The 13930-nt window shown below is 42.2% G+C and overlaps 1 protein-coding gene across 2 annotated transcripts in view; it reads left to right on the forward strand.

Annotated features, from left to right (window-relative positions):
• Nucleotides 1-13930, forward strand: part of trrap (transformation/transcription domain-associated protein) — a 336919-nt gene that overhangs the window by 205873 nt on the left and 117116 nt on the right. For both annotated transcript variants that reach the window (XM_059979022.1, XM_059979023.1), the window contains 2 exons: nucleotides 2283-2402; nucleotides 6857-7144. In XM_059979022.1, the coding sequence (XP_059835005.1) occupies nucleotides 2283-2402; nucleotides 6857-7144 (408 nt within the window). The remainder of the gene's footprint in view (nucleotides 1-2282; nucleotides 2403-6856; nucleotides 7145-13930) is intronic.

Here is a 13930-nt window from a genome sequence, read left to right on the forward strand (position 1 = left end):
TAATGGCAATGAGCGATGCGTTAATGGCTTATGTTGAAGCAGTCTCACTTAGTTACATAGTCCTTATTGTGTCATTTTGCTGGCCCAAGGTTGATGTGTTGATGGTGGAGTTTAGAGTCTTACTAAGGTGTTTGCTTTTCTTTTAATTTCTTTCGCAGTTACTTCTGAAAGAGACCCTACCATGAAGAATTCTGTTGTGTGAAATATTTAATTGATGAATGTCATTCAAAGTCAAGTTTATTGTCTTGTGCACAAGTTCACAGGGCGGAATGGTAGCGCAGTGCTTAGAACAATGCTTTACAATGCCAGTGAACTGGGCTCAATTCCCACCGCTGCCTGTAAGGAGTTGTACATTCTCCCTGTGACTGGGTGCATTTCCTCTGGGTGATCCAGTTTCCTCCCGCAGTCCAAAGACATTCCGGTTAGTAGTTTAATTTGGCATTGGAAATTGTCCTGTGATTAGACTAGGGTTAAATTGGGGGTTGTCGAGCAGCACGGTTTAATAGGCTGGAAGTCCCTGTTCTGTGCTGAATCTCAATAAAATAAAAACATCCGTGTGTGCATCGGCATCTCAGGCACATAGCATCAGATGAGCAGCTTCACAAGAAAATTATTTTAACAAAAAATACACACAATGTTTACAAAATGCAGTTAGAATAAAACACTCCATTTACTGCAAAGTTGTCACAGTGATGAAGGGTCTCAGCCCAAAACATCGACTGTTTATTCTCCTCCTCAGATACTGAGTTCCTCCAGCATTTTGTGTTTGAGTGTCAGAGTGTTGATTAGGATGTGTGGTAGTAACCCTACACATGGAGTGGAAATATAAAAAATTGCAGATGCCAGGAAAGCTGAAATAAACACAGTAGGTGGGGAGCACATGTCAGAGGTAAGTTTTTTTACAGGAAGTGTAGGGGGCTGTTAGAGATCTTTACAGTGTTGTGGGTGTGGGGTGGTGGTGTAGGCAGATGTATTTGGGGCATTTCAGAGACTTGGGCAAATGGATGATAGAAAACTGGAGGGCTATGTAGGAGCAAAGGGTTAGATTGATATTAGAGTAGATTAAAAGTTCAACACATCATCGTGGGTCATGTGACTTGTACTGTAGTCAAATAAAATCACCAAACTGTAGTGATTACAGTTTTACCAGATGTTTCAAGGGCCAAATGGTTGAAGGGAAGTAGCTGTTCTTGAACCCGGTGCTGCAGAACTTCAAACTTTTGTACCTCCTGCCTGGCAGTAACTGTGAGAAGGTGGAGTGGCCTTGATGGCAGGGATCTTTGATGCTGGATGTTGCTGCCTTGAGGTAGCACCTCCTGCTGATACCAACACTGGGCTTGATCCTGCTTCTGAGTTACCTTGACAGCTGCCAAACCTCACTCAAACATGGGCAACATAACATGGTGTAGTGTGGGGGCTGAAGAAGAGAGGGGAGCAAGGTGGAGCAGGGAGGGTATAAGAGAAAGGGGCTCAAGAAAAGAGTGAGGGTAAGGTCATGTCAGTATTCTTGTTTGGAGAGAGGGAGAGGGAGAGAGAGATTAGTCACCACTCAATTGCAACCTCGCTCTGCCAGGTCCTTGTGGCTGGGGTACAATTGTCAGCCCGTGCCAGTGAATTTGTGTCATAGATTTACACAGCACAGAAACAGGCCCTTCAGCCCAATTAATCCATGCCAGCAAATCCGCCATAAGGCAAAGGAGAAGAATTTGTTCCGCCATTTGATCATGGCTGATTTATTTACACATATCCATGTTGGGTCTTTCTAGAGAAATGCTGTCCCACACTCCTTGCTTTCCCCTTTTGCTCTGCAAATGATTCTCCCTCAGGCCCCTATCCAGATTTTAATTTTAAAAGCAGAAATGTCATATTTTTCACCTGACAGTATGAAGACTTTGAGAATTGTTGATGCTTGTATCACTCATCTTCAGTGCTGTCTGCTCATTCCGACATATTAAACTGCAGGCTGAAATGCTGGAGGGCAGTGAGGAAGACAGCACAACACATCCCTGGGTTGTCACAATTTGTAGAGCAGTCTGAGAATAATTTCAAATAACTTTCTTCAAGGAGGTGAATGAGAATGTTTTGATGTAAGAACATAAGGCCATAAGCCATATAAATATAAATAAGCCAGTGGCGTGACATAATTGGTTTATTATTGTTACTATTTTTTTCCAATTATTTGCACCTCTCATTGTTACTGAAAATGATTTTTTTTGAAGAAAGGATGGAAGAATGTTGTTTACTCAATTTTGATCATCTTTCCCTTCTCTCACCTTTGACAGACTGGTGCTCTGCTGAGTGCTTACGTCCAGTTGTGTCACATTAGCACCGCGCTGGCAGAGAAGACATGGATCCAGCTCTTCCCAAGGCTTTGGAAAATACTATCTGACCGGCAACAGCATGTGAGTCTTCAGACATGTACACTCGCCCCTAATCTCTTAACACAATTATTTTATACTCTTTGGGTGAATATGATTGATTCATATTTAAGAGAGACCCATTGTTTTGTGAACTTGAAATCAAGTAAACATTTACGGCTATCTTTTGGGTTTATGACGTGTATCTACTGTAGCTTACAAACTGTGAGTGGATGTGATGACCATAACTTAGTCAACTCAGCACTGAACTGATTCCACACCATTTGGACTCAAGTTCTCAGTTTTGTTCATCTCTGCCTGTCTGTCATATTTGCTCTGTTTGTCTTTTGCACATTAATTGTTTGTCAGCCTCTGACTATGTGTGGTTTTTCAATGATTCTGTCATATTTCTTTGCAAGAAAGTGAACCTCAAGGTGACGTTTGCGTGATTTCATACACATTTACGTTGAATTTGAACTTGTACAACATTGGAAACAGACCCATCAGCTCACCAAGACCACACTAATTCTTCCCTGATGCTGTTTTATTCTCCCTCTATTCTCCAAATATGGACTTATTGACCCTACAATCTACCTCAATGTAGCCTTGCACCTTAGTCTTTGCTTGCACTGTAACACTTTAAACTGCATTAGAGTCAACACAGAAGCAGGTCCTTTGGCCCATCTAGTCCATGCCAAAGCATTTAATCTGCCTACTCCAATTGGCCTGCACATGGACCATAGCCCTCCATACCCCTGTCATCCATATATCTTTCTTTTTAAATCTTTTTATTAATTTTCAAACAAAACATGAGAAAAAAAAACAAATACAGAGAGCTTGAGAGTACATAATTAATAAGGTTGGAATGCAAATACAAACAGTTAACAACACAGATATAATAACCTCCCAAACTCGTACTGTATTTACAAAAATAACCCCCCCCCCCCAAAAAAAAACTAACAACAGCTAACCTAACCGACATGGGCTATTGTATCATATCAGGTATACACAGTAGTGTCAATAACTCTCCACCTCTATCCAAATAACTAAAGGTAATAAGAAAAAGATTCGGGAAAGGTCAATTTAACTCATACGAAAATGTTGAATAATGTCATCCATATATCTGTCCAAACTTTGCTTAAATGTTGAAATCGAGCTTGCATGTACTACTTATGCTGACAGCTCATTCCACACTCTCATGACCCTCTGAATGAAGAAGTCTCCCCTCATGTTCCCTTTAAACTTTTCACCTTTCACCCTTAACCCATGACCTCTGGTTATGGTCCCACCCAACCTCAGTGGAAAAAGCCTGCTTGCATTTCATCAGGAATGGGGTACTGATTGTGTATGATCAGCCATGATCACAGCGAATGGCGGTGCTGGCTAGAAGGGCCGAATGGCCTACTCCTGCACCTATTGTCTATTGCATTTACCCTCAATTGGCGAACCTGAGTGAGGTATATTTTCTCATGGTGAATGACATTCTCTTATTGCTTTCTCTTGTGCAACCTTGATGTACCGATGGAATGAAATGATCTGTATGGATGACGTGCAAAATCTGTACCTCATGCCACCATGGCAGCATTGAGTCGAGGTCATGTTCGGGATGGTGGAGATCCTGATGATAGATGTGCCATCCTGAATAGAAAGTCAGGATTATTTTACAACCATGTTTAAAGTTCCAAGGGATAGAATAAAGAAAGGAAATAGACTCTTCTCTAATTGATTACATTGGGACACGTACCTTGAAACCCTAAGCTGTTTGCCTACTAAGACTGCTCTGTACCCATGGGCCATGAGAAGATCCCTCTGCACTCTCCATTCTGAGCAGCTTTTTTCTTAGTCATTGTACTAAAAAAGCATTTTTCACACTTCCAAGGTCAGAACATTGATGTCAATGGTCATTCTACACCTGGTGGCTGGTTTATTAGGTACACCTGCTTGTTAATGGAAGTATTTAATCAGCCAATCATGAGGTTGCAACTCAATGTATAAAAGTATGCAGATATGATCAAGAGGTTCAGCTGTTCAGACCAAGCATTAGAATGGGGTAGAAATGTGATCTAAATGACTGACCACATTTGATTCTTGGTGCCAAACAGGGTGTTTTGAGTATCTCAGAAACTGCTGATCTCCTGGGGTTTTCATGCACAACAGTCTCCAGAGGTTACAGACAATGGTGCAAAATACAAAAAAAAGCATCCAGTAAGCTGTGGTTTTGAGGGCAAAAATGCCTTGTTAATGAGAGAGGTCGGAGGAGAATGGCCAGACTGGTTCAAGCTGACAGGAAGGCGACAGTAACTCAAATAACCACACGTTACAACAGTGGTGTGCAAAAGACCATCTCTGAATGCACAACACATTGAACTGTGAAGTGGATGGGCTACAGCAACAGAAGACCATGAACATACATTCAGTGGTGTCTTTATTAGGTGCAGGAGATGGCTAATAAAGTGGCCACTGAGTGGACATCAAGAGGTTTTTCCAATCTTCCTTGGTCCTAGAATATAATAGCAGTCACAGCTTCAAGGACTGCTTGCCTCAACAGCAAGTCTGAGTTGTGAAACAATTTAGTATTCATCCTTTGATATAAACCTTTATCCAAATTTGACATCAGAGGAAGAAGCACTTCACTGCAACAGTCAGTTCTGTAGAGAGATGGCTTTCGAGCTCAGTGTTGTGAGGATTTGCAACTGATGTTGGTATCTCGCTGGCTGCCCTGGGGAGAAGTTAAAACACCTTTCCAAGTTAACAGATTTCGTGCAACTATTTCTTTGAAAATCATTTTGCATTTGATTTTCCATTCAGTGAAAAGACAGCTTCATTGTTAATTGCAGTCAGAGATTGTGAGATTGAGCTTGTTTTTTTGGTTGGATGCAGGCAGACCGATGGAAGGGAAATAGTGAAATAAACCAAAGTGCTAACCGGCTCAGTAAATAGATCCAGGTCATGTCTGATCTAAGATGCGAATCCAACCCACCAGGACAAAATAGGCTAGTCAACCAAGGTAATCTCTGTTGGAGGTTCTGCTGCCAGCAAGCCTACACCACTTCGTCTGGAGATCTTATCCAGTCATCGATGCTCTGGAGTCCCACCCACTACAAGAGGAAGGAACCAGAGGTCCATGATCTAGTCCTCATTAGGGGATTGGAGGTAGAAAGGTTAAATACCTTGATGGTGTCATTTTTGATCATCTGTCCTGGGACCAACAGTGTGGATAACTTCACTCAATACTGAACTGATTCCATAACCCATGGACTCACTTTCAGGGCCTCTGTGACTCATGTCCTCTGTATTAATTATTTAGTCTAATCTATTATTGTTTTTTTTTGTTTCTGTTTATACATTGATTGTTTGTCAGTCTTTGTGTGTGGTTTTGCATTGATTCTATTCTACTTCGTTGTTCTTACAAGATTCCTTACAAGAAAATGAATCTCAGGGTAATATATAGTAACATGCAAGTACTTTGATAATAGATTTACTTTGAACTTTGGACCCTTTCCCCTACCCCTGACAATAGCCGCCTCTGCATCCATTCCCTAGTTGCCTCTTGCTAGTCCACACATATAAAATTAATGAAAGGGGTTAGATAGGGGAGTCCATTTAAAACGGAGATGAGGAGGTATTTCTTTAGCCAGGGGGTTGGTGAATCTGTGGAATTCATTGCCACAGGTGGCTGTGGAGGTCAAGTCACTGAGTTTATTTAAAGCAGAGTTTATTAGGTTCTTGGTTAGTCAGCGTGTCAAAGGTTACGGGGACAAGGCAGGACAATGGGGTTGAGAGGGAAAATAAATCAGCCATGATGGAATGATGGAGCAGGCTCGATGGGCCGATTGGCCTAATTTGCTCCTTTGTCTTGTGGTCCAATGGAAAGCTGTTTCTACTGGTAGGTGAACTAGAACTAGGGTACATAGCCTCAAGGTACAGAGGAGTAGATTTAGGACAGAGGTGAGGAGGAACTGCATTTTTCAGAGAGCCATGAAACTGTGGAATTCTCTGCCCAAGGAAGCAGTGGAGGCTACCTCATTAAATATATTTAAGACTCAATTTTTTAATTTTTTAATTATGCATTATAATATGATTTCTGAATTAAGGGAAGCAGCACAGGAGCATAGCATGAAGCTATTATAGTGCCAGTGATTGGATTCAGTTTTCCATTATCTGTAAGGAGTTTCTCCCCATGACTGTATGGGTTACCTACAGACGCATCAGTTTTCTCCCAGATTCAAAAGTGTACGAGCTGGTAGGTCACGTCTGTAATTGGGCAGTGTGGGCTCATTGGGTTGGAAGGGCCTGTTATCGTGCTCCATCTCGAAATAAAAATAATATATAAAAACCAAAATCTGGAAACCCTCAGCAGTTCAACCTGTTTCTCCTCTCAAAGATGTAGCCTTACCCAGAGAGTATTTACAGCATTTTCATTTTATTGATACCAGATTTTTTTGTCATCTGCAGGTCTTCGATTTTAAACTTACAAACATTTCCTTCCTCTGTTTTAGGCTCTGGCGGGAGAAATAAGCCCTTTCCTATGCAGTGGAAGCCATCAGATACAGAGGGACTGCCAGCCAAGTGCCCTGAACTGCTTTGTTGAAGCAATGTCCCAGTGTGTCCCTCACATTTCCATCAGACCCTGCGTGCTCAAGTATCTGGGCAAAACACACAACCTCTGGTTTCGCTCCACACTCATGCTGGAACACCAGGCTTTTGAAAAGGGCTTGAGTCTTCAGATTAAACCACGTCAAACATCAGAGTTCTACGAGCAGGAGAGCATCACTCCACCACCACAGGTAAGCTTTTCTCTAAGTCGGCAGAATAACTTGAACTTATTTAAAGCAGTAAATGTACCAATGCAATTCACAGGAGGGATGCCAGACGGTAATGTTTCACAGCTCTACCTGAGAGATACCAGGCAAGTAACTTAATTAATGAGGTGTGTTTAATGGAATGAGTTTAAGGAGTGTTCATCAGAATCAGGTTTAATATCACTGCCAATGCAAAAAGAGGGCAAACATAAATAGTGAACTTCTGTTCATGGTTCATTGTCCATTCAGAAATCTTATAGTGGAGGAGAAGCAGCTGTTCCTGAACTGTTGAATGTGTGTCTTCAGGCTCCAGTACCACCTTCCTAATGGTAGTAATGAGAAGTGGCTGTATCCTGGTTAATGGGGGTTCTTAATGATGGAGGCCTTCTTGAGGCATCACCTTTTGAATGTGTCCTCGATGCTGGGAAGGCTAGTGCCAACAATAGAGCTGGCTGAGTTTACAACTCTCTGCAGTGTTTTCTGATTGTGTGCAGTGTCCCCTCCACACCAGACCAATTCGAATACTCTCTGTGGTGCACCTGTTGAAATTTGTGTAACATACCAAATCTCCTCAAACTCCTAATGAAGTATAGCTATTGTTGATCCCTCTATGAGGACTAGTGTGTGTTTCCCCTGAATTCCTCTTCCTGAAGTTCACAATCTATTTCTTGATCTTACGGACATTGAGTGCAAGGTTGTTGCTGCAACACCACTCAACCAGCTGATCTGCCTCACTTCAGCACACTTCGTCACTGTCTGGATTTCTGCGAACAATAGCTGTCACCAGCAAATTTATAGATGGCTTTTCAGCTGTGCACGGCCATGGAGTTGTGTGTGTAGAGAGAATAGAGCAGTGAGCTAAGCATGCATCTTTAAGGGGCACTAGTGTTGATTAGTCAGTGAGGAGGAGATGGCATTTCCAATCTGCACTGAGTATGGTCTGAGGAAGTCAAGGACCCAGTTGCAGAGGGACGTGCAGAGACCCAAGTTTTTGGAGCTTGTTGATTAGAACTGAGGTAATCAGCAGCTTGAGTTAGGCATTACTTTTGCCAATGTGATCCAGGACTGAGTGAGAGCTGGTGAGATTGCATCTGCTGTAGACCTACTGTTGCGATAGGTAAAATGCGGCAGGTCCAGTCCTTGCTTTGGGGGGGGGGGGGGGGGTTGATTCTGGCCGTGATTAACCTCTCAAAACACTTCATCGCAGTAGGTGTTAGTACCCCTGGGTGATAGTCATTGAGGCAGAGCACCCTGCTCTACTTAGGCATTGGTATGATTATCACCCTTTGGAAGCAGGTAGGATTTTCCATCTACATCAGTGAGAAATTGAAGATGTCTTTGAACATTCTGCCAGTTGGTTGGCACAGGTTTTCAGAGCCGTGTCAGATATACCATCAGGTCTGGCGCCTTGGAAGGGTTCACGCTCTCGAAAGATGTTCTCACGCTGGTCTCCAAGACAGATCACAAGGTCACCAGATGCTGTAGGGATCCCCATAGCTGTAGTTTTATTCTCCCTTTCCAAGTGTGCATGAAAAGCATTGGGCTCATCTGGGAGTGAAGCACCACAGTCATTCATGATGTTATGTTTCACCTTGTAGGAAGTAATAGCCTGCAAAATCTGTCATAGCTGACATTGATCCAATTCCATTTCTAACTTAACCAAAATCGTCCTTAAAATAGGTTGTACCTGGATTTCTTGTATACTTCTGGATCTAGTTTCCTTTCAAACTGAGATGGGAGGAATTATCTTAGAATCAGATTCAAATTTATTTATTTACCACATGTATATGTAAGTGTACAGTGAAATGTGACATTTGCATTAACAGCCAGCACAGCTGGATTTGAGATGGTTGATCTGTACTCCACCAGTTCATGATCAGATGTACAATGATGGTGTGGTCTTATCAGGGCCTTTCAAACAGAAACAAAATGTCTTTGGTTCTTTAAGTTGCAACTGGAAACCGGCACAGTTTGTGTACCTCTGGCAGGATATTTATATCTGAATACACAGTCGTGTGTCTCTAATTTCTACAAGCTGCCTCATTTCACTATGGATCCTGATGCTGGTGTCGTTCCCAAGTGCACACTTCATTCTTTGCTTAACAGTCCAGAGAAAGCCTGCCATTCGTTTCCCCTCTTGTACAGGATCATGAAGATTTTCTGGGGACCAGTGGGTGCTGATTCTTAAAGCACTGGTAAATTTAACTCCCTCTCGCTTCCTTAATTTGCAGATTGAGCCTGTAGTAAAGAAGGCAAATGCAATGTTGCCATTCACTTAGAGAGGACTAGAATATAAGAGCAAGCATGTAATACCGAGGTTTTCTGGAACATTGGGCAGACCACACTTGGAATCTTGTGAGCAGTTCTGCTCCCCTCATCTAAGAAAGGATGTGCTGGCATCGGAGAGGGTCCAGAGGAGGTTCACAAAAATGATCTTGGAAATGAAAGGGTTAACATATAAGGAATGTTTGATGGTTCTGGGCCTGTATTCACTGAAGTCTAGAAAAATGAGGGGTGGTATTTCATGGAAACATATTAAACACTGAAAGACCTTGAAAAAGTGGATGTGGCGAGGGTATTCCATGTAGTAGAAGAGCCTAGAACTAGAGGACACATCTCAGAATGGAGGGACGTCCATTCAGAGCAGAGATGAGGAGGAATTTCTTTAGCCAGAGAGTGGTGAATCTATGTAATTCATTGCCACATATGGCTGTGGAGGACAACACATTTGGTATATTTAAAGCAGAAGTTGATAGGTTCTTGATTAGTAAGGATGTCAAAGGATATGGGGAGTGGGCAGGAGAACGCGGTTGAAACGGATAATATATTAGCCATGATAGATATTATATCGTCTTTAGGCCAATCGTGCTTTTGTGGATACCATTGTGATAGCAGTGGGCAGAAGGTATCTCCCTCTCTTCCCTTCCACACTCTGTTCCAGGTTAATCTGTGTGTTACTCTCTCCTTCCTTTGTTATAGCTTTCCCCTGTTCCACTGGCATTTTTTCTCACCTTCAGTCGATCACACGTCCTGGTGACTGCCATACCATCCACAGCCATAGCAACCGCCAAGAAGGGGATTGGCAACAAATGAAGAAATGCGCCATTCCAACCTCGTGAAACTTTTCACTCTTTCAGTGATTCTGATGTCTGGTTTCAACCCTGAATGTCTACAATTCATAAAGAAAGCTTTTAACTGAGTGAGAACTTCACTCAGAGGGTGGTGAGAGTGGAAGGAGCTGCCAGCAGAAGTGGTGGAAGTAGGTTCAGTTGTAACACTCAAGAGAGGGTTGGATAGGGACATGGATGAGAATGGAGTGGGGAGCAATGATCTGGATGCTGGTAGATGGGACTAGGCAGAAGACCAGCCTACATGGGCTAGATGGGCCAAATGGCCTGTTTCTGTGATAAGAGTGCTTTATTACTCTGACTAATTGCTTTCCTCGCACTGATGCTGCTGGATCAGCTGAGTATTCCCAGTAGACTGTTGCTATTACTGACCTCCCTGGTGTAGCTGTTGAAGCTGCTAATGTTCGTTATGGAGTCAGAATGTTGTGGTTAATTGTCAGTGATTTAAAGTAGTGAGAAACACTTAATCAGAAAACTTTTCAAGCAGAAAAATCCTTGAATTTGTAGTTCATTTGTGGCAATAATTCTGCTTTTATATTTGGCAAGTTGGTTGTCTAATGAATGTTTATCAGTGAGGGGGGATATCGGGTACGACAAGAAAATTTGGGTTGTGTTCCTTGGAGCAGATAAGGTTGTGAAACAGTTTAATAGCTCCTAAATTAATTATTCAATCAATTATTAAATCTGTCTTTAGGCTCTACTGCTCTAAAGGAAACAACACCATTTTCTAGTTTCAACCATAATCAAGATTCTGTTCCTTAACTGTCTACTAACATGACTCGCCCCGTCACTGAACCGTTCCCACAGTCTGTGGACTCACTCTCAAGGACTTTTCGTACCATATTCTTGATACTTAGTGCTTTTTAAAAATTATTATTTCTTTTGTTTTTGATTTGCAGAGTTTGTTGCCTTTTGGTTGTTTGTCTGTCTTGATTGGAGCAGTCTTTCATTGATTCTATTGTTCCTTTGTATTTACTGTGAATGCCTGTGAGAAAATGAATCTGGGGGTTGTATGTGGTGACACGTATGTACTGTGATAGTAAATTTACTTTGAACTTAGCAAAAAAACCCACACCATTGTTGCCACGGATGAATTACAAGTTGAAGATTCCATCTGCCTGGATAGTTTTTTTGTATGTTTCCCACTCCACTCCTCTGTCTGTTATCCACATGGCATGGTGCTATAGCGGTTAGTGTAACACCTTACAGTTCAAGTTCAACCGCTGTCTGTAAGGAGTTTGTACGTTCTCCCCGTCACCACGTGCTCTACTTTCCTCCCACATTCCAAAGACGTGTGTGTTAGGGTTAGTACGTTGGCGCGAGAAGCAAGGTGACACTTAAGGGTTGCCCCGCAGCACATCTTGGACTGTGTTGGTTGTAGATGCAAACAACACATTTCACTGTATGTTTCAATGTACATATGACAAAAAAGGTGATCTTTAATCACCACTCCTAACTCTATAACAGAGTTATGGGTCTGGTGCAGAGAGAGAAAGTTTTATTCACTTTGACTGGAAGATTGGGGTTCATGTCCAGTTGAGTTTGTCATATGCACAAGTACATGTATGCACAGGTGCAATGAAAAACTTAACTTGCAGCAGCATCACAAGCATATAGCATCACGTAAGCAGTGTTCACAAGAAAAATATAGATTTAAACATAAATTATATGCAATTGTTATGAGTAAACACTATTAGAAACAAAAAGAAATGTCCATTTTAGTGCATGGTGGCCAAGTTGGTTATAGTGTTGCTAAACTGTCTTGATTAAGGTTTTGCTATTTGGTTTAAGAACTGAAGTAGCAGTTCTTGAACCTGTTTTATGCAGAGTATCCTGGATTACATTTCCCAAAGGATACTGGCAACAGAAGCAATAGTAATGGCATAGGAACAGGAGTAGGCCATTTGATCATCCATTTTGCCCTGTCGATTGTGGCTGATCTGCCCCGGGCAGTATCTTTTCTGTGCCAGTTCCCCATAGCCCTCAGTTCCTTGCTCTTTCAAAAGCATAGCTGTTTAAAAACCTCCAATAATCCAGCCTCTGTAAGCCACTGGGATAGAGATCTAGAGATGCATCACCCATTTTCTAAGGAAAGTAGGCAAGAAACAGAGTGGAATATTCTGCAGGACTATTGTAGAAGTTGCAGCTGGTACAGGTTATTGCAATCATATTGGACTGAAATGCATGAACACACAATACAGGATGAACTCAGCAGGTCACACAACATCTGTGGAGAGGAATAAACAGTCAATGTTTCCATAAGACCATAAAATATAGGAGCAGAATTATGCCATCCAACCCGTTGAGTCTGCCTGCCATTTCAGTATGGCTGATCCAATTTTCCTCTCAGCTCCGATCTCCTACCTTCTCCCAGGATTCTTCCATGCCTTGTCCAATCAAGAATCTATCAACCTCTGCCTTAAACGTACATATAGATTTGGTCTCCACAGCTCCTGTGGTAATGAATTTCACAGATTCGCCACTTTCTATCCAAAGAAATTCTTCCTCATCTCCATTCCAAAAGGATGGCGCTCTATTCTGAAGTGATGTCCCCGGTTCTAGACTCTCCAACTCTAAGAAATATCTTCTCCCTATCGAGGCCTTTCACTATGTGATAGGTTTCTATGTGGTCACCCATCATTCTTCTGAATTCCAGTGAATACAGGCCCAGGGCCATCAAACACTCTTCATTTGACAAGCCATTCAATCCTGGAATCATTTTCGTGAACCTCCTTTAAACCCTCTCCAGTTTCAGCACATTCTTTCTAAGATGGGGGGGGGGGGGCAAACCTGCTCAGAGTACTCCAAGTGAGTACACCAGTGCTTTATAAAATCTCAACATCACATCCCTGCTTTTAACTTCTAGTCCTCACCACAGACTCAACCTGCAAATGAACCTTTAGGAAATCCTGCAGAATTCCTGAGTCTCTCTGTGCCCCTTTTTTGTATTTTCTCTCCATTTAGAAAATAGTCAACCCTTTCATTTCTTCTACCCAAGTTCATGACCATACACTTCCCGACACTGTTCCACCTGCTATTCTTTGCCAATTTTCCTAATATGTCTAAGTCCTTTTGTAGTCTCTTTACGTACTCAAAACTATCTGCCCCAGTTTCATATTGTCTGCAAAATTTGCAACAAAGCCATCGATTCCATCATCCAAATCATTGACATTTAACCTAAAAAGAATCGATCCCAACACACACTCCTGTGGAACACCACTAGTCACTGACGGCCAACCAGAAAAGGCTCCCTTTATTCCTACGCTTTGCCTCCTGCCAAGCAACCTCTACTTTATCCATGCTAGAATCTTTCCAGTAATGCCATGGACTCATTGCTTGGTAAGCAGCCTCGTGTGTGGCACCTTGTCAAATGCCTTCTGAAAATCCAAGTACGTACACAACATCAATTGACTCCTTTGCTGTCCTGCTTGTTATTTCTTCAGAGAATTCCAACAGATTTGTCAGGCAAGATTTTCCCTTGAGGAAACCATGCTGACTATGGCTTATTTTATCATGTGCCTCCAAGTACCCTGAGACATCATCCGTAATAATTGACTCCAACATTTTCCCAATCACTGAGGTCAGACTAACTGGCCTATAGTTTCATTTCTTCTGTGCTATCTCATCTTGAAGAGTGGAGTGA

The sequence above is a fragment of the Hypanus sabinus genome, chromosome 9 (assembly GCF_030144855.1).
Source record: "Hypanus sabinus isolate sHypSab1 chromosome 9, sHypSab1.hap1, whole genome shotgun sequence".
NCBI classification, from domain to species: Eukaryota; Metazoa; Chordata; class Chondrichthyes; order Myliobatiformes; family Dasyatidae; genus Hypanus; species Hypanus sabinus.